The sequence below is a fragment of the Tamandua tetradactyla genome, chromosome 3 (assembly GCF_023851605.1).
Source record: "Tamandua tetradactyla isolate mTamTet1 chromosome 3, mTamTet1.pri, whole genome shotgun sequence".
Classification (NCBI taxonomy): Eukaryota; Metazoa; Chordata; class Mammalia; order Pilosa; family Myrmecophagidae; genus Tamandua; species Tamandua tetradactyla.
In genome coordinates this window covers 202,848,442-202,869,870 of record NC_135329.1, presented here as the reverse complement: position 1 = coordinate 202,869,870, position 21,429 = coordinate 202,848,442, and the positions used below count along the sequence as shown (strand labels likewise).

Here is a 21,429-nt window from a genome sequence, read left to right as displayed (position 1 = left end):
TGAAAAGCTGGCAAACATTAAAAGAATGACTCCTCAGGTGTAGGACTTCTCAAGTAGGCGCTTGAGAAAGTATTTCTGAACAGGGCGTGGGAGGTCTAGGGGCTGGAGGGAGGCATACATGCCTGTTATTTTGTACTATTTAGCCTTTTAGTAACATTAATGGTAGACATGGAAGTAGTTGCTAGCAGTAGAATACTCTGTCGAACTCACCTCACCTTCAGTATACTGAAAAAATCAGTCTTTAAACCTAGAATGTGGGCGGTGCGACGGTGGCTCAGTGGCAGAGTTCTCACCTGCCATGCTGGAGACCTGGGTTCAATTCCCGGTGCCTGCCGATGCAAAAGAAGAAAAAAAAAAAGTAAACCTAGAACGTGTGCTTGAGAAAGCAGGAGAGAAAACAGCTGGTTTACATCATAGACTCTATTATTTTCTAAACAGGGGAGTACATATAGGGCTAATGTAACACTTCACTTGGGAATCTTGCCTGCGGCTTGGGTTTGGAGCAGATTCTTGGCATATCTTGGCTGGTCAATCCCTCTTTCGGTTTCCAGTGACTTGTGCAGGGTGTTTGGTCTCCTCAAGTGGTGTCAATTCCACAGCTCGGATGCCGGGCTCTGTGGGTGAGAGGGAAGGAAGGCCAGGCTGGGTGCACAGCTCGGCTAGCGTGGGGCCATGCCGAGCTCAAGAGGGCAAGTTCTCACCGATGCTGAGGACGCCTTGTTCTTGGTGAGAATCAAGAGCTGGGAATGCAAGAGCTTCCAAAAGCATGGTGTATTCTAGGGGAAAAAGCCTGCACCAGAAAATGAGACGTGGTGTTGTGATGATAAGAACACCTGTCTGGTGCAAGGGTTATGGGTGACCAAATTAGTTAAAAGGCTGAATTAAAAAGCTTTAGGAAAGAAAAATGAGTTTATCTCTTTAAATACCATTTTCAGTAAAATGTCAAGAAATCCTGAGGGAAATAGTTGTGTCTCCAAGGTGCTTTTTTTCTGCCCCGACTTCTACGTTGTTTTGGGTTTGCTGAAGCCGACAGAATGCAAAATACCAGAAATGGAATGACATTGTTTTTTCTTGTTATCTTTGTATGCTGTATGGCAGGGGTCACATTTCATTCTTTTTCCATGGGAGTATCCCCTTATTGCAGCACCATGTGTTGAATTTCTTTTTGTTTGGTTTTTCATTTGTCTGTTTGCTTGTTTGTTTGTTTTGGGCGAAGTGAATGGGCTGGGACTCAGACCTGGGTCTCCCGCATGGCAGACAGGAATTCTACCCTGAAATACCCTCACACCTCCTGGAATGACTTTTATAAAGGGAATTTATTAAATTGCAAGTTTACAGTTCTAAGACCATAAAAATGTCTATACTAAGGCATCCAGAGAAGGATACCTTGGTTCAAGAAAGGCCGATGGGCCCAGAACCCCTCCTTCACCTGGGAAGGGACGTGGCTGGCATCTGCTGGGTCTTTGGCTTCTGGTTTCGAACAGCTTCCCAGAGGATATTTTCTTTCTGCATCTCCGAACATCTGGGTCTCCTGTTGGCTCTGGACTTTCTCCAAAATGTTTCCCCTTTTAAAGGACTCCAGCAAACTAATCAAGACCCACCTTGAATGAGCAGAGTCACATCTCCATCTGATCAAAGGGTTACACCCACAACTGGCTGTATCACATCTCCGTGGAAATAATCCATTCAAAGTTTCCACCCTAAACAATAGGTTTGGCCCTACAGGATTGGATCGGGATTAAAACATGCCTTTCCTGGAGTACATATTTGTTCCAAAACGGCTCATATGTCATTCAGTCTTATTTGTAAAGAATAATAATTCTCTTTCATTTATCCAACAATGACCATTGTGTGCTGCACTGTGAAGACTCAATGACAAAGAGGAGAGGAAAGTCCCTGCATCCTGGAGCCTAAAGCTAAGCAGAAGACACAGGATGAAATTCACTCTCCAGCTGATATTCCTGGGGTGCATGAAAAGGGCCAGACCCTCTTCTAGGTGCTTCGGTGCATAAGTGCAAAGAGAAAACAAAGGCCCATTGCCCTCCTGGAGCTTGCATCAAATAAGTAAAGTGGTAATAAATATCAACAATGCACAATAGTATAAAGGAACAATACAGAATTTTACCCGAGTATATAGTTCGGTGACTGTTGTAGTTTCCTGGCTGCTGAAAGAAATGCCATGCGATGGGTTGGCTTAAAAACAAAACAAAATGGAATTTATTGGCTTACAACTTTGATGCTAGGAGAAGTCAAAAATCAAGGTGTCGTCAAGGCCACGCTTTCTCCCAGAAAGCTGTGTGTTCTGACACTGGCTGCCGGCCTTCCTTGGTCCCTTGGTCCCCTTTTCTGTTACATGGCAGTGCATATGGCGGCCTCCCTTGGCTTCTCAGGATTCCATTAAATTCCAGCTTCTTCCGGTGGTTTTCTCTCTCTGGGTCTGAATTTCGTACTACTATAAAAGATTCCAGTAATACGATTAAGAGCCATCCTAATTGAGTGGGGCCACACCTTAACTGAAGTACCCTCATCAAATAGTCTGTTTATAGGGGATTCACAGCCACAGGTATGGATTAAGATTAAGGACGAGTTTTTCTGGGGTCCGTAGCTCCAAGCCACACGGTGACCTAACATGCTTTTACACCTGAGTATGCGTGCTCAGGCTCAGCTCGCACCTGGTGAATTAGAATCACCTAGTGGAGCGTTCTCAGGCCCCTTGAACAGCTGCACAGTGGGAAGGAGGCCAACGGGCATGTGGGAGGGGCTCAACGTGGCAGAGAGGTTTGATCGTTGTGGGCGCAGGTGGCATGAAATGCAGGCAAAAGCAGACTGGGGGCGGATTTGGACTTGACCCTGCACAGTAAGGCTTTGAACGATCTGTAAGAACTGAGGAAGCAGGTTGAATTTATGTTGTAAGATCATTCTTGCTGCAGTTTGGAAAGCATAGAGGGGTTGGGGTGGGAATGATGGGGCACACCTGTTGGGAATCTTCTGCCATCATCCAGGTGCGAGATCATGGTGGCCAGGCAGGGGGCGGGTGTGAGGGGGCGGGTGTGAGGGGTACGTGCATCTTGTGTGGACTTTGGGAGGCATGATTGTAGGAAAGGAGAGCCGTGGTGGGGTAGGTGGGCGATGGGCAAGTGGCGGCGCCCAGGAGGCTCCTGGCCGAGGCACAGGTGGCTGTGTGGAGGGACACGGGACAGCACAGGTGGGACCTGGCCACCAGCCCAGTTTGCAGCGTGAAGAGCTGGAGGGTGGTTGGATATGTGGCTGGGACCTAGAAAGAGGGCTCCAGGCCACGGAGGGACACTAGGGGAATGATAGGCTGAAAATTCAGCCAACCATGTGGAAATGGATGAGTTTGCCTATGAGGAGGGGAGAAGCGAGAAAGGTGAGGAGCCCCAGGTGGGGCCTTCTGCAGGGAGGAAGAGGAGTGGCCCAAAGACACTGGTGGGAGAACACATAGAGGGCAAGGGCCAGGGGTGCCAAGAGAGGAGGGAGGGAGAGGTCAGCTGGCTGTAAGCTCTTGGCACTGGCTCCTCAGCCCCACCAGTTGGGGGTACGGTGTGGAGCAGAGATGACCGCCATTTTTTTTTAATTGCAAAAACCACTCAGTGATCTCATTCAAGGGGTGACCTTATTGTTTTGTGGCAAAGCCACGTCTGCTGGTTCTCGGTGCAGTTCTTTCATTGCCCCCTCCTCATAAACACGACTGAAGTTATTGGCTTGGCCCCTTATTAATGGGTGAGGTGAGCTTAAGGTACAAGAAAATACTCTGCCAAATGCAGTCCAGTCTCTTTGGATTGCCTACTCTTTGAGTAACACCTTTTCCTGATTTATTTTGATAATTCTTCCTGACTTCTGAGGATCCTTTCCCTGTAGTAGGGGAGGATCTTACAGCATTATCCAGAGTACTTCAGCTATGCTTTGGACTTGAGGGTTTAGGTGACACTACAGTGACACCTGGTGGCTAACTGGTGAATTACATGCAAGCTTCATGAGGGACGGAAGGCTGCCACTGAATGCTTCTTTAAATTTATCAAAGACATCTTAATCCATTAAGTATAAAATTGGAATCTATCCTGTGTGAGGCAGTGCCCTTGGCACAGAGACGGAAGCAATAACGTGTGCTGAACCACTGTCCTCAAAAAGCTTACATTCTAATAATGAAGACATCACCTCAAGCTCGCTTTATTAACTAGCCTCCAGGAAACAGTACTGAGAAAGAGGTGATGGGGTCTAAAATTGGATGTTAATTGTCTAAGGGTGGATGTGCGAGTCTGGAGGAAAGTGAGCTCAATAAGAAAGGATAAAAAGGAAACCAGCACATTTGAGGTCAAAGGAGCTTCTCCGCCTGCTAGCCGCGTAACCACAGGTCAGTTGCTTCATCTCTCTGGTCCTCGGTTTCCCTGCTCAGGAATGAGCAAGTAGAATCGGGGGTGACAAGTAGAATCAGGGATGACTTGCTGCTTTGTACGGCTGCCAGGGGCACATGAAGAGAACATAAAGCGCTATGTGGGTGCCTAGAAGGAAGTACGTGGCAGGTGAGTTGTGGTGGTTATTACGTTACTGCCATCATCGTCAGCATCTTTTCTTCCGTCCTCTTTCTATTTCAGTGGGAGGAAGGTAGAATTTGAGCTCCAGATGAAGGCAGGCTGCTCTCTGTCGGGCAAATAGAAAGGACGCGTGCGCTGGGAGCAGAGGGCGCAGGTGCGGACATTGCAGGGCTGAGTCTGGCTGGGCGCTGGGGGATGCGGTGCGCCCAAGCGCCGCAGGGGGCTGCGGAGAGCGAGGCCGCAGGAAAGGGAGGATGAGGGAGATTGGAAAAGGCTGTGTGCGGGATGGCTGGGGTCCCGGGAACACGGGGGAGGATGCAAGTGAGGGTGGTGTTGAGGTGGCGCCAGGAGAGGGGAGGAGACCTTGTCGCAGGGCCTCTGTGGTGGGGTGGAGGTAAGACAGATGTGCTAGACCTGGGGCAGGCTGGGCTAGGGGGATGAGGAGAGAGGGTGGTTGGAAGCTGACCTCTGCCATGAGCCTGGTGATGGAAGGAACCGAGAGTCCCTCCGTGGAGACAGGAAGGAGGAGACAGGAACTAGTTTGGAAATGAACTTAGCCTGGAAGCCGATGAGAGTGAGTTAACCGGGAAAGAAGGTGCACACAATTTTGAAAAAACAGTAGGGAATACAAGGTGGGACTAAAAAATTAGATTTGAGAATCACAAAAGTCGAGATCTTTAATTGGCCGGTTAATTATTTGGTTTCCTAAGGAAACTTTGCAAAAGCACATAGGATACATTAGCATATGTATTTTTATTGTTTGACGTATATATTTTTCAAGCATCAAAGTCAGATGAGGGTGCAGTGAGGTGAGGGAGGAAAATGTGTTCTGGTGGGTGAAGCGCTCCCTGTCTACTTGCTAGAAATAGTCCCTCTGGGCCCAGCGTGGTGCGATTTAGTGAAAGGATCCTGCAAGTGGCAGGCTGGCGTGAGGGCGAAAGGAGAGGGTTTGGAGTCTGCCTGGCCCAGGTGTGATTTCAAGCTTATTAGTTGTGTGAGTTTGAGTAAAATACACCCCCTGTCAGGGCCTGGCTTTCCTCATCTCTGTGGGAATAATAACGTGCATTTCTCAGTGTTGCTGGTGGGAGCAAACAAGGGAAGGTTGGAGAGGGCCCGGCACATGACCAGGTGCATTAAATAAACTCCTTCCCTTTCCTGGGACACTCAGTACATGTCAGGGTCTTAGCGTCCAAGGGTGATTTGGGAATTTCTGTATAATTAGTAGAACAGAAACGTCTTTCTTATTTATTTGTTCTCTCGTTCACTTATTTATTATTCATTAATTCACTCATTCATTCGTTTGTCATTCATTCACTTATACTTTGCCACTAAGTCAACCTCTGATTAGGTGGAAAGAACATGAAGTCGTTGCAGAAGAAGTGTGGTGTGTGTACACTTGTCATTGCTTTATGGGTGTTTCTCCCAAATCCTCAAACTGTTGAAATGACAAAGAATTTCTGAGGCTTTCATCATTCCTCAGGGGCACTGGCCAGATCAGTGCTGGTTTAAAGACTTTGTTTTTCAATATGGAAGTACCCTCCTATCTGTTGGTTTCTTCTACTGAGGGGTAAAATGATTGGATCTTGGCCCTGCTCAAGGGTCGTTCCGCAGTGGACGATTGACGGGGCTGAGTCCTTAAGGAATTCCCTGGCCGCAGCGGGTGAAGGAGGCAGCCGATTCTCCTTCCTCTAACGCGATCTGCCTCATCCTTTATTTGGACAGCTGGCCTGGGAGGCTCCCGTTGCTGCAGCCTCCGCAGGGGAGCGCTTGTAACAGGCATGATGAAGCCGCAACCATGGCTGGCCGTGGAGGGGACAGAAGGAGACAATCTCATGGCTTCAAATGGCCCTTAGACGGTGCTCAGGTTTCATCAGCTGTCATGCTGGTTGTCGTTTTTGGATTCTGTGGGCCTGTGCTCTGACTTCCGCATCTCCCTCTGAATGACATAAACCACAGAAGCCATTTCATGCACGAAAAAAAAAAAAAAAATCAGAGATACCATGGATAAAAGTCAGACATTCTACTGTGCATTTTTTTCTTTTTGCTAGGCTGGATTTGGCATAGCAACCATTTGACATCATGTCATTTTTAGTGAGTAGAGGTGTGGGGTTAGAAATGGATGAAATATTAAAAAAAATTTTTTTGAAGATGCAAAATTTCTGTGATTATTTAATCTTTACTTATAAAATTGCCTTTTATGGTCCTTTATACATTTTCCATCCTGAAGTTAATTCTATTATTGCCTTATATATAAGTAAGCTCAAATAGTCACTCATAAGCATAGTTTTTTCTTTTTAAACTGATCCCCTTTCTTACATGGAATAATTTAATGAAAATGGAATTTTTCTATATTGCTGTGCATAAATTATTTACTCAAATTGGGTGACCTGACAATGATTGTTTCAAAGATTGATGTGACAGAAATTTTTGTAGGCAGCTCCCAATGGATTTAATACTGTTATCCAAAGTTTAGTGTATTTCTTTTAAAAATGTAGGCTGTAATAAAATACTATTCATTTGGAAAAAAAAAAAAGCACTGAGTATGCAATAAACCACTGAATGTAAACCATTAGGCATTTAGTGTTTTATGTTAGTTTTTGCACTTGCCCAGTAGGAATTCCTTTACCATCAGATGTGGTTGAAATGAAGATGCAATAATAATGCTGGGGTCATATCTCAACAACAAAAAGATGGTGACACCCCTGCAGTCAGGGCCATTCCTCACTCTGTACTCACACACCTGGCAAGGAATCATTGCAGCTTTGCATAATTCCACCCAGACAGTTTTCTGGAGATGGTGGTCCTGAGACATGAGAAAGCAGCGCCTTTTCTCCGTGCATGGTCTTCCACTGGGGAAGTGGAGTTTATTGACCATTTCTTGCTCTCTGCTTTTACCATCCTTCCCTGGACTCAGCTCTCCAGGAGCTCATGTCCTGCTGGGAGTGGAGTAGGTACACATGGATACAGGTGAGGAGTGTTATTACAGAAGCATCCGAGACAAACATCGAATTCTGAATGGTGTATGTGGTGTGGAGGGGTTGCATGGGGAAAGAGATCAGGGGAGACTTTCCATGGGAGCAGTTAGCCAGGGGATGGGCTTGGGGGTGGGGGTAGGGGGACAGAGCTCCCGGAAAGGGTCTTCATGCTCAGATTGTGAAAGAACAGAGTTTGTTCAGCAAGGCAAGGGAGTCAGAATTGGGGGTTAGGGAAGAAGGAAAGATGGAGACCAAGGCTTTAAAACAAATACCAGGTAAGGAGTCTTTATTGGCTCATGGTTTCAGAGGCTGGAAGACTTGCTTCCTCCTTGGGTTGGTATCTTTATTGGGTGACTGGTAACCTCTGGGGTTCCTTGGCTTTTCCATCACACAGCAATGCACATGATAGTGTCTTCTCCTTTCTCCTTCTGCTTCCATGGGTTTCCAGCTTCTGCCAGCTCCCTGCTCTGTTTGACTTTCACTCTGCCTAATAAGGACTCCAGTACACCTCACCAAAGTCCAAACCGATTCAGTTGGGTCACACCTTAACCGAAGTAACATCTTGAAAAGATCTTATTTAGGATGGGTCCATGTCCAACAGAATGCAGACCAAGCCAAGAGTATCTCCAAACTGGGGTACACAGTTCAATCCACCACAATCCATGTCACTTGATAATGCAAATAGCCATTCCCTCTTTTGTGGTTTTTGTTTTTGAAAATGTCTTATGTGGTACTTTCTTAAATCAGGACACATTTCTATACCAAATGGAATATTTTTGTTCCTAGCACTGTGTTGAACACTTCCACTCCTTTTTGTTACCTGTGCAAAGTTCCATTAGCTTACTGAATTTACTACTGCGTGTCTCAGATTAAACACATTGTAGAGATTTATAGCCAGTTAATTGGCTGTCTCTTTCTCAATTACCCTTTTATGTTCAAGCCTGCTTTATGTCATCTACATAAATAATACATTATTTTAAAGTGTATCATTCACAAAAGATAATTTGGGGAATTTATGTATAATTATGTGCAAGATGAAAAGATAATTCTTAAACGTAATGAAAAATTAATTATTTCCCAAATCTTATGTCTAGGAGAAATGGAAGCCATTTTACCTATGTTAATTAATCTTAAGTATAAGGTCCACTGAACTCATTATTTCTTCTTAATTTTAAATTTTAGTTTATAATTTGTATAATATCTATAGTCAATTGATATGCTCTCAAAATGCCCACAAAATGGTTTGGGCCCATATATATGGTTTAGATTTTACTGTTGTCTTTTTTAGCAACATATTTTTACATAGGCTTCCTTTAACATTCTAAGTTTTTAGTTTTTTTATGTTTACTCAATGAATTATATTGTTATGATGAAATGGAAAAGCATGGAAGAAGAGGAAAAATAGAAAGTCCAGTTTTGATTTGTGAAATTTAAGCAGATATTAAGGTGGTTGATGATGTTTATTGAATCAATGAATTAATGGTGAAAGAGAAAATATATTTGATTTTTGTTATAAATGTTCCACGTGCTGATATTAAGGTATGCACAAAACAGAAGGTTAAGTTTCCCTGCCTGCCTTATCACTCGTGAGATATGATTATGTGACATTTGTTGTACCTCTTTCTAAGAATGTTTATCAGCAAACATATATTTGGAGAAAATGTCCATCCATTTGTTTCTCTACAGGTGTGATCATATGACATACTATTCTGTGGTTTGTGTTTTTCCATTTAGCATTTACCCATTTATTACAGCAATTATAATAACATAAGCTGGCATTTACTGTGCCCAGTGCAATGATGAACACTTGATGTGCATAATTCTTTTTATGCCCACTGGCCATTAACAGATGAAACTAAGGAACAGAGAGGCTAAGAAACATACCCAAGGTCACACAGCTAGAACATTTGACTTGGGCTTCAAACCCAGGGGGACTGAGTCCAGAGCCAGGTGCTGTATCACAAAGTTGTTTCTATATTCCATGAGGAAAATCTATATTAGCTCAGACAGAGCTACTTTGGTCTCTTAAGGTCTGTTTTGCAGATGCTGCCTGAACCCTATACTTTTCCCTCAGACCTAATGCTTCAGTCTCAGGGGCTCTGGGGAAATCCAGCCACCAGGACCTGCCACAGAGGCCCATGTAGCAGCAGGCACACCTCACCCACTGCTAGTAGCCATCAGCAATGGAGTGAATACCCCAGTTCCCTGCCTTCAGGGAACTCTGAGATGTGTGGTCCATACTAACTCTCAGAATTTCCCACACGGCCAAGCTCCAGTTGCCAGGATGGTACCAGGCTTGTACTGCCTGCCTCCCTTCCCTGCTTCATGTCTTCTCTCCTTTTCTTCCCAAATAAACTATTTGCTTTGAGTCTTTCCTCTAAGGTTTGCTTCTGGTAGATCCAGACAAAGACGGGCTATGAGGCCCCACTGTATGAAGATACCATAGTTTATTCAATTAGCCTCATGTTGGCAGATTTTGAGGAGGTTTCCAGTTTTTACAACAATTACAAATAATGTGGTTAATGTTCTTGCATTGCTGTCCTTAGTCCAGGGTAAGCTGGGCCCCTGCCTTGGGGCCCATGCCTTATAGGGCCCTGTCCTCCTTGTGCTGGAGACTGGCCAAGGCCGGCGGTGCTTTCTCGGTGGCATCCCAAGCACGGACCAGGCCCTAGGTGGACCCCAGTCCCTGTTTCTTCCCTTTGAGGCCCTCTCTCTGACCCTGTACCCCACATGGGACGGACCATGTAAGGGGCTCCAAGATTCATGCTTATGGGCTGGTTCAGACCCTGTGATCTAGTCCTGTGATCTGGCCTGTAATCCTGTGATCTGGCCTGTAATCCTGTGATCTGGCCTGGTGATCCTGTAATCTGGCCCTGTGATCCTGCTGGATTTCTGGGTTTGGATGGCATACCTGTAAATATCCCTACGTTTTCTGGGCCCTGATTCCAGGAGAAGGATCGATGATGCTTGCTCACATACAAACACACACATGCACACACACACAGTAATTCAAATTTATAATACAGTTTAATTTCAGACTGAAGAAGGCAGTTTTCCTTATTTTGTCCTATCACCTGGCTTTCTATTGTTGAGACTTGTGCAGAATCTCCTTTTCTAGTCTTGCTGGCCCAGATGACCATATACTGGTATTAGATGGCACTTCTTCAGAATCACCCTTTCCTTCTTATTATCTTGTTTTTCAGGGTCAGCCAGGACCCCTGGGACCACAGGGTCCAATTGGATCCCTGGGACCCCCAGGACCCATTGGGATCCCAGGAGAGAAAGGAATGAGAGGTGACAGCGGCCGTCCTGGAGCGATGGGGGAGAAAGGAGATAAGGTAGGCCTCTGCTTAAGGAGAAGACTTTCCAGCATGCCTAGGCTGGAGCTTTTATAATTCCAAGTGATTCACATTTGTTCCTGATAAAAACTAAGTCTAAGCTCCTTTCTGACAATCAACTCTCCTATCTCAAACCCCTTTCCAGAGCAGTTCATTCTACGCATTTAAATACGTAAGTCTCAGCCCAGTAAAGAGTTATAGTATTGTTCTGTGGCTTTTTAAGAAAACTTAAATGATATTGTATTATATGTATCCTTCTGAACCTTTCTTTCTTCACTCAACAATATTCTTAGAGAGTCGTTCCACACCAATTCATAGAGCTCGAGCTCATTGCTTTGAAGACAGTGCATAGCATGCCATATTATGGATAAAGCGTAGTTTATTATCTGTTAATGAGAATTTGAGAATCTACCTTGATATTTTGTGCAGTACAAGTGTGCAAAAACAATCTTGTAGTTTACCTGTGTTCACATTTCAGATTGCTCATTTCTCTAGGATAGATTCTGAGAAGTTGAACTTCTTGCAGAGTGTTAACTGTGGCTGATTGTGCCAAGTTGTCTTCCTAAGTAGAGTTACCAAAAAGAGGACACTTAAATATTGGAATTTAAGTTCATTAATGTAAAAATAGGTGTCAGTGACTAGTATGTGTTTTTAAATATGTCATTGTTTATTAGTTCTCAGATAAACCAAATTGTTAATCTAATAATTTAGCAACTTTTAAATCTTTGTTTTATTTTCTGGGATTTTAGGGTCCAACGGGTGTTCCTGGATTTCCGGGTTTGGATGGCATACCTGTAAGTATCCCTAAATTTTTGCCTTTTTTTTTTTTTTTTTAAAGAAAGGAGTACCACTTATCAAAACCCATAAAACCACATGCTCAAAAAATATATACTGGACAAACTCTTCTTTATTTTTCCATCTCAGAGCCTAGGAGGAAGGGTGCACGTGTTTCAATTTTGTACAGTAACTCTGATACTGGACAAAGATGGTGAATTCTTTGCCCGATGCGCTGCAATGACCAATTCTTGAGACACCGGGGTTTCAAAGAGAGAAAGAGTATGTGGGTAGGCATGAAGCAGGAGATCAGATGGCCTATTGACCTAAAAGTCTGTGTCTCCAAGTCTAAGGAATTCAGGGTTTTTACGGATTGACACAAGAGAGGTGGCATCAGTACCATTTCACTAGCAGGTGTACGTGGAAAGGTAGGGAGGTGGGGTTATCATTTCCATAGCGAGTACAGGCAGAAACAATTTACAAATATAAAGGAGCAGAACTGTGCTAGAAACCAAGTCAATAGTTCTCAGCTGATTCATGTTCCTTCATTAGCATTAGGGGAGGTTGCCCTTGTGATTTCAACTCTCTAAAGTAAAAATTGGATAAACGGAGTACCAGGGTTTTCCAATCACAAGGGCACAAAATAAAGGTTTTACAGTCATTGTCAGAGATCAAGGCAGCTGGATTACAGTTCAGAGATTTCAGATATTTCCCTCTGTCTACTCTAATATGCCAGAAAGTAAAAAGGAATATCTAAATAATGATTCAGTAATTATAATTATCCCCTAAATCCTAATTTCTTGGATACAGTTCTGAGAGACAAACATTTTACCTGAAGAGCAAGCTTTTCAAACAGGTTAGAGAAAACCTTCCAAAGTATGAACTTGATAAACTTGACAAGTACAGTGTTCCAGATATAAATCCATATTCCTAATTAACGTTTGTATTTGCCGGTGAGTCCTAACAATGGAAGTAGGTTAGAACTCTCATTTCTAATATGAAAATCAAATGGAAAAAAGAAGTGTAATAAATAAGGTATCAATAGCTGAGAGAGTTCAAATAGAGTCAAGAGGCTACTCTGGAGGTCACTCTTACACAGGCTTCAGTTAGACATTACTACCTATCATAGCTTGCCAAACCCTAACCAGAATGATTCCTGCCAATCCTAGAGAACACCTAGGGCATTTTATAAGATTCTACAAAGGTTCCATGCACTAGGGTAACTCTCCAAAACCTACGATCTCCAGATGGGTTTCTGGACCAGGTAAGTCGTGAAATGCAGAGGGACCAGCCCTTCCAGAACATCTGCTAGTTCCATCCCACTGTCCCATATATTGACAGCCCCTTCTAACATGAAAAATTTAGAATGGGCATAGACCAAATACCCCTAAAGTGTGGGAGAAAGATCAAAAGTGATTGTGGAGATACACAGAAAAAGTAGGGTTTAACAAATGAGTATGATTGCTGAATCGTTATATTGATATTTCTTTTAATCCCCAGTGTCTGGGAACAGCTAGAAGTAAAAACCTAAAATGGTGGAATCATAATCCACCCCAAACTCTGAAATCTGTTCTACAATTAATTGCTGCAAGGCACTTTGAAATTTATTACTTTTTTGTATATATGTTATTTTTCACAAAAAAAGAAGAAAAGGTCATTTGTGGATAATATATATATATATTCCTTCTAGCCTCCAGTGTTTCTGGGACAGCTAGAAAGAAAAATCTGAGGTGATGGTATGGTAGCCTGTGACAAACTCTGGGATCTTTCCTGTAACTACTTGTTGAAGTGTGCCTTGAAAAGTAGTGCTTTTTCTTTCTTTGCCTTGCATATATGTTATATTATACAATAAAAAGTTAAAAAATACATTATATATAACCTAAGAACATCATAAAAGAACAATACAATAATTCCTGGGGAACAGAAGAAAGTAATTAAGGCAAGGTTAGAAATGAGTGAATTGGGAACAAGTACACCTTTGGTAATGCCAAAATTTGTTTCTTGTAAAAGACTAATAAAATAGAGAAAACTTTAGTAAGTTTTATCATGGCTCACATATTTCCAAAAAGAGGCATTAAATTACAAAAATCATGTTTGTGGGAGTCTATTACTGCAGCAATAGAAAACAAATACTTTTCTCAACCAATTTTATAAAGCTTTTGATACCAACTCCACACAAATTCAAGATGGCAAAGGGAAATTGTATGCCAATCTTATTTTTGAAACAAAATACAAAATACCCTATAGAAAATATCAAACTAAATCCGCCGGGCTATAAAAGCAATACTTTTTTGTGCATGGGCAGGCACCAGGAATCGAACCTGGGTCTCTGGCATGGCAGGTAAGAATTCTGCCCCTGACCCATCATTGCCCTGCTCAAAGCAATACATTTTAAACAAATATTGGTTAATAAACATGCAAGTGTGGTTTAATGTATTCTCTTAACATAATCTACCATATTGAAATCAAAAGAAAAAAAGATCATTTTAATAGATTAAATTTTTTTTCAGTAAAGATCACACAAATTTGTGATAAAAAGTTGATCCAGAAATAGAAGGAAACTTTCTTGATTGGACACTAGCTTTTGAAAATCTTTGGAAAATAATTTTAGTGTTGAAATGTTTGAAACATAAAATAAGATACTAACTCTTCAACAATAAATAACCCATGTGTTGAACGTATTCAGAAAAATAGTGAGAAAAATGGTATAAGAGAAGGAGAAAAGTAAGCAAAAGTATCATTATTCACAGATAATAGAAAAATTTTTATGTTTGTAGAAAGAAGTTTGTAGAGGACATTATCTGTATTGCTAATATTTCTATTTCTTAAGATGATGGTTGTGCAGGGAATTATTTTTAAGTGTAAACACCATAGGAATTCTTATATATATATTAAATATTTCATAAATTTTTAATCACACAAAAAAATCAAATGAAAGAAGGGAGAGGTATTTTAGGGGCTTTATAATTCATTAGAGTCTTTCAAAAGATTTTAAGAATGATTTCCTCCCAAATCTTCCAGAATAGTTCTAAATAATTAGTCAAAATGTGGACATTTTTAAAAATTATTTTTACTCTGTTCCATGCATGCCACTGTGGGTAGAGAAGGAAGTTTCACAAAAGTAAAATAAACATGTGAGTCATAATTGCTGTCATCTGGGAAGTCCGGTTGCATAAGCTCTGTGGTATAGTAGTCTCACACAAATGTCTTGCTTATCATTTTGTCTTCTGTAGGGACACCCAGGACCTCCTGGACCCAGAGGCAAACCTGGCGTGAATGGCTACAATGGCTCAAGAGGTGATCCAGGCTTTCCAGGAGGAAGGGGAGCTTCTGGCCCAGGAGGACCCTCAGTAAGATACACATAACCCATCTTATTAGTAATCTGAAGTACAAAGACCCGAGGTAGGGAACTATCTTGCTGAGTTCAAGAAACAAAGTTAATGCAATACACTTGGAGCCTGGTGAACAAATGGGTAGAAACGAGAACAGAGAGGGGGAGGGGGGGCGGGACCAACAACACGTGGAGCTCTGTAGACTATGGAAGTCTGGATTTTATTCCCCATGTCATGTGAAGGCACTAAATGGTTTTAAGGAAGAAAGCTATATGATCTGACTCCTGTTTCAACGGGATGCTCCGGGGTCCTGTGTGGGAATGGATAGGAGGGGAAGGGAGCAGGGATGGCAGTTAGCAAATCATTAGGTGTTTATCAGTCAGGATTTAGTGCATACGTGTAAATACTTCTAGGTGGTTCAAAGAGAAAGGAGTTTAATACGGGGAATTTGGTACTTAATAGAAAGGCTGGAGGGATGGAATTCAGGGCCACCACTGAACTACTGATTTCAATGGCTCGCACTTAGCTGAGTCCAGAAGTCAGGAAGCTGTTCTTGCGCTATAAAAACGCCACCTCTCACCCCTGCATCTAGACACTAGCAAACACACATACAAGTTTTTATATTCCTGTTTGGCAGCAGCAACAACAGTGCAGGAAGAGGACTTCAAGTACATTTCCTGGGTAGAACCTAATATGCATCTAAGCTGCAAAGGAGACTGGGAAATGTATTTTTTTTTCAGGGCCTTGTTATGCAAGAAAATAAATAGAGGAAATTTGGAATAGATGCCCAGAAACAGTTCCCCATATCTAGCACTTGAGGAAAAATTTTCTGCTTTTATTTAGCTTTTGTTTTTCTTCCTTCAAAATTTTGGACTTTTATTTAAACATAGCTTTAAAGAATCACATTTTCCTCTCCCCCATATATTCCTTCTCTTTCTTTTCCTCATGCAAATAAAAATTGGAGTTACTTTGGATTTTCAAGATTGGTTTTCTGTGCCTTTTTAAAAAAATGTTTTTCCCTTTCCCTGGTTAAATGTCATTTCCCATTCCCTACTTAAATGCCATTTCCCACGATTCCTTCTGAAAAATTTTCTTTCACCATCACCTTAGTGAGCCTGCTTTCTCCTTACGAGTTTTTCTTTTGCTCCAGATCCCAGTAGAATTGATCTAAACACCAGACTCAAAAAATCATTTCCTTAACTCACCTCTTTCTTGAGGTAGCAGTGAACAATCATCTTACATTCTTAAACTTTTCAACTATTTTTTCCTTTCAAACTCAGCACTCTGATGCCTCAAATGCAGTCTGATGAATGTACGTTTCTTAAGCTGTTCACATTGGGTGCAATTTCAATCTACTGGGTGTCCATGAGCTATTCCAGAGAGCAGGGCTTCTCAATCTTAGCTTTGACACAGCATATAGCACTGACCAATGAGAACCACTGAAGACTGAAATGTTTAATATCTTTGTGAAAAACCTGGCAGACTGTCATACTCCTTCCTAAGTTGGGATCGGCTTCCAACCTTATAAGTCTATCTAAAAGTACCTTTAGTGTGAAGTTGTTTGTGTCACTTCTTCTGGAACATCCTCATCCTCTTCATCATAATCATTTTCCTCTTTTATGTCCAGAATCTGCCTTCACCAGTTCCCAAGGCTGCATATATAAAGTCTCTACAGCAGCAGCTGTGCCAACATTCCTGTGACCAGCTATTTCTTCTAAACCCCCCATTTACATTCTCTTTGAATTTCACCTCTAGCATTATCATTTTTCATGTCTTTGTGTTACTTTCATCTCTAGTTGGCCAGTTCCCTCCTTCAGTAGCTTAAAATGTCCTTCGGGTTTATCACTGGGAGACAAGGAGGCAACACAACCACATGCTTTGCTGTCTGTGTGTGAATTGACTCCCAGATGTGTAGTGACCCATCACCAGAAGACTTTGAAAGGAAAGTGCGATTGGTCACCGCTCATGATTTGCATCCATCAATTGTATAGTGATTAGTGCATTGATGGGCTAACAGCAAGGTTTGTATTTTATATAATTATTCAGCTAATATACAGTGGTTTTTGAAATGGAATCACTTGTTGGAGGATGGTGTTATTTAACTTAACTGGGGTAACTGAAGTTTATGCATGTTGGAACTGCAAAGCAAGGACTGCCAGTACAGACAAATCTGATTCCTCCAGGCAACTGCAGATGTAATGTATTGTATAAGCCTTGAGTCTCTCCTATTTGAAGCAAAGCCAGGCACTCTTCTAAGAGGTGTTAACTGTTATGTCTTTTGTAGGAGCTTGATTTAAGACTTTTTGTGTGATAATCAACTTAAGAACAATATTAGGATATTAAGTGAGAAAATGTTGGGGCAATACAGAAACACACTGATGCATTTCATTCACTTTTTAAAAATAATCTAAACAATCTAGCTGCTAAGTACACATACCTTCCAAAAAGAACATGTTATGTTTTTTTTAAGTTAATCTTACAAAGGATACAGAGGCTTTATTTTGAACAGGGACCCTAAAATGGATGAAATTAGTACTTTACACTGTTTTTTAGAGCATATGTTATTAATTGAAAATTTTAAAATGGATTTTTTGTAAGAGTGATGCATGTGCATTATACTGCGAGGAAAAAGGTGCTTTCCCTGCTGAGTAATTAGTGAATAGATATAAATATTAGTAGTTACTCTGATCAAGATGACTCATTCATAGATCTTAGCTGAATAATGAATAAATGTGTATCAGAATATATAGATGATAATAATAATAAAGGGAAAAAAGGAATCTCTGCTCTTGAAACATGAGTATAGTGGCAATTGTATCTGTAAGTAATATTTCATATAGAAAAGAAAACATTGAAATGCGAATGTGCTTTTCTTCTTAAATGAATGTTTTATTTTCAGGGCTTTCCTGGGGAAAAAGGAGAAAAAGGAGATTCAGTTTTCATTTTCGGTGCCATTAAAGGTGTTCGGGTGAGCATTGTGATCGTAACGGGCTTTTAAAAATCTCATTTTCACATAGGAAAGCCCATGCAGGAAGCGCATAAAGAGCCACGGCCTTTGAAATGTCTCTGAACACTGATTTTTATCATGACCCTGGCCCACGGGCATGACAGCACACTTCTTGTAGTCTCTGTGTCTGGTTTCCTTGCTCTGGCTGTAAAATTCCAGTACTTCCCAACTCCGCTTGCAGAGTTGCAAGAGATACATTTATTTAGAATTTCTCACCCTCCACACTATTGAATTCCTTGATGTGGGGCCAGGCCTGAGCATTGAGGGATTTTGAGCAGCTTCCCTGGCCTCTGGCTGCTAGATGCCAATAGTGACCTCCTCACCCCAAGTTATAACAACCAAAAATGTCTCCAGATATCACTAAATATCCCCTTGCAGGAAAAAATCGATTTGTTTTTAGTTAACATGTGGTCATATTGATACTTACCATCCATATAGTAAAAGTCGCAAATATTGAACTAAAAACTGTGGAAACAAAGTACTCTCTTTGATAAATTAAACATTTTCATGTTTTTAGCAGGGAATGATATACAAACAGAAATAAACTCTTCAGTGACCACTTAATTTCCTTCTAATATGGAAGTCCGTGGACAGGTAGAATAGCAGTAGAAATGATGAATCAAGAAGACAGATACAGGATCTTTTCAAGACATGTGGCTGTTATACTTAAGGAAGAATGTTCTGTAATTAAATTAGATGAAACTAGTTCTAGATTGTTTCTCTTTGACCCAGAGTGGCCACATCTGAGTGATGACCCCTTTCATGAGCTCACAGTATTAGCTTACAGCCTTTTTGCCTACTTGTACCTATGCTTCTGCTTATGTGTATTTGAAAGGATTAAAATGACCCTTACTTTGACTTTGTGACTTTAAGCAACCCACTTAACCTCTCTGAGCCTTATATTCCTTACTTATGAAAGAAAATTGACATAGTATTTACCCTGCCTTCCTCTAAGCGCTGTGAAGATGAACTGTTGTAGTAATTTGTATAGCAGACTTTGTAACTTATGAATTACTATGCAGTCTTAGTTAGGATGAGCATTTTTTTTGCAATTGTGGCCAGAGAGATCAAGTGAAATGGAAGGGGACATGGATAGAAAGAATCCCTCACCTTAACGAGAATAATGAAAGTGTTCTGCAGATCAATAGTCTTTGAGAAACCATGTGCTTAAGAGCCTGTATTCAAGAGGCTATATACCCTGTGATCCTTTAAAGTAGATTGATTTCATTGCAGAGTCAAATAAATTTCCACGTGAAATCCTTTTACATCAACTCCAGGGTGATAAAAGGAGACAAAGTGTCTATAAAGCAACACAAGATCTGGCAGTTAGACCAGAGACAGACAGTGATGAAGGGGGACCACTGGACCGAGCATTTAGAATAATTCCAACTGGAAGATGAAATCACATGAGAGCTTGGTTCCTTGTCATCATGACTCCAGCCCTTTTTCTCTGGTCTCGGCAGAGGAGAGGTAGAACTCAGGCCTTAAGAATGGAGAAGGAAAACCACTTCCATAGAGCCCTTCTGCAGCTGTCTTCTCAACACTGCAGACTTGAACAAATACCACATTTAGATCAATCCAAATAATTCCTATGTGAACTTCTGTTTTTACTTTTGTATGTTGTGGGGAACTTATGATCTTATAAAGCAACCTATTGTTTCTATTGCAGGGAGACAGAGGGGATCCAGGACTCCCTGGCCAACCAGTAAGTCTCCTGAGCAGGATGCAGGCCCTTAATTAGTCCTCAAATAGCTTACCAGGCACCCTAGATTTTAATCCCAGCAAGACCGGCTACATAATTTGCAGGGCTAGGTGCAAACTAAAAATGTGGGTCCCTTGTTGAAAGATTATTAAGAATTTCAAGATGACAACAGCCGAGCATTAAGCCAAGCCTGGGGTTCTCCTGGGGTGCAGGGCCCCGGGCAGCTGTGCGGGTAGCACATCTGAATTCCAGCACATGTCTCTTTCCTTCTGCTTCTGTCTTTAAAGGACCTTGGCGCTGTCCAGGTATATATAATACCTAGACAGGTAAATCTGCTTAAAAATGATATGGGTAATCTATGCTAAGGAAAAATGATTTTGCATAGCTTCCCTATACCATTTTGCTTGCCAAACCAGTAATTGTGTATTTTACTTAATATTTTGTCCCATCCTTCTCTTCCTCAAGTTGGTAGTTCGTTGAGTATATCAGTCTTGCCAATTAATCACCAATGTTTTCAAGATTAATATTGAAAGTACTTTTGCCTTTCAATGGTTAGCCTGTAATTTTTACTTTCTAACTTCAGACAGAGTTACTTTCCTGGGTCGATTTCTCTACTAGTATAGCAGCTCAGAATACATCTTTCAGTTCTATATGACAAATGAGGTAGCTTTCTGTTGCTGTTAAAATAAGACACTAGTTCATCCTCCTGGAGAGAGAAATTCCATTGTACCTTTGCAATCACTTGTGGTCAGAGTCAAGTGGGAGAACAGAGAACCTCTTCTCTACACTTCTCAGACTGCCAGGCTCCAACCTTTACTTGAGTATTTGTGTGTAGTTAAGATATGACTTATATGTTGTGACTGAATTGTGTTCATACATAATTGGAGATGAAATTTCTATTCACGTTGATCTTATAGGCCACATTTAAAAATATATTAAAAAGTATAAATACATTAATATTGTAAAGCATTTTGATGGTATATCAGAATTGTAGCATAAATGGAATTTAGGAGTAGTTAGTAACAGGTCTTTGTTTTCTGCTTTTGCTATTTCAAAAATAAAAAATTACATAAATATATACAATCAAATTTACCATTTTAACTATTTTTAAGTGTACAGTTCAGAGGCATTAATTACATTTAAAATGTTATGCAACCACTACCACCATCCATTACCAAAACTTTTTTATCACCCAAAACTGAAACACTTTACCTATTAAGCACTAACTCCCCTTCACCCTCCCTCAGTCACGGATAAGCTGTCATCCTCTTTCTGCCTCTATGAATTGGCTTATTCTAGATCTCTCCTATAAGTGAAGTCATACATATCTATGTATGACTCTTGTATCTGGCTTATTTCACTTAACTTACAGCTTTCAAGTTTCATCTATGTTGTAGCATGTATCAGATCTTTATTTTTGTGGCTGAATAACATTTCATTGTACAGATGCACCACGTTCAGTTCATCCATTTGTCTGCCAACAGACACAGGCTGTTTCTGCCTTTTGGCTATGGTGAATAATACTGCTATGAACGAACACTGGTGTGCAAATACCTGTTTAAGTCCCTGCTTTCAATTCTTTCAAGTATATTGTAGGAATGAAGATTTACTTCCAAATGGGTGGATTCATCTGGGTGTTAGTTTAGTTCTAAGGGTAGGAGTTGTCACAGCTGCCCACCAGCACTGTTCTGTTTTAATGGCTGTGATGGAGCTGCGGAGGGAGATGTTCCAACACGGCATTAGGTCAG

The 21,429-nt window shown here is 41.4% G+C and overlaps 1 protein-coding gene across 11 annotated transcripts in view; it reads left to right on the top strand.

Moving 5' to 3' along the window:
- COL4A4 (collagen type IV alpha 4 chain) overlaps positions 1–21,429 on the top strand; it is a 185,819-nt gene that overhangs the window by 44,574 nt on the left and 119,816 nt on the right. For all 11 annotated transcript variants that reach the window (XM_077155308.1, XM_077155309.1, XM_077155305.1 and 8 more), the window contains 5 exons: positions 10,732–10,866; positions 11,616–11,660; positions 14,874–14,990; positions 17,872–17,940; positions 19,649–19,684. In XM_077155308.1, coding sequence (XP_077011423.1) covers positions 10,732–10,866; positions 11,616–11,660; positions 14,874–14,990; positions 17,872–17,940; positions 19,649–19,684 — 402 coding nt within the window. The remainder of the gene's footprint in view (positions 1–10,731; positions 10,867–11,615; positions 11,661–14,873; positions 14,991–17,871; positions 17,941–19,648; positions 19,685–21,429) is intronic.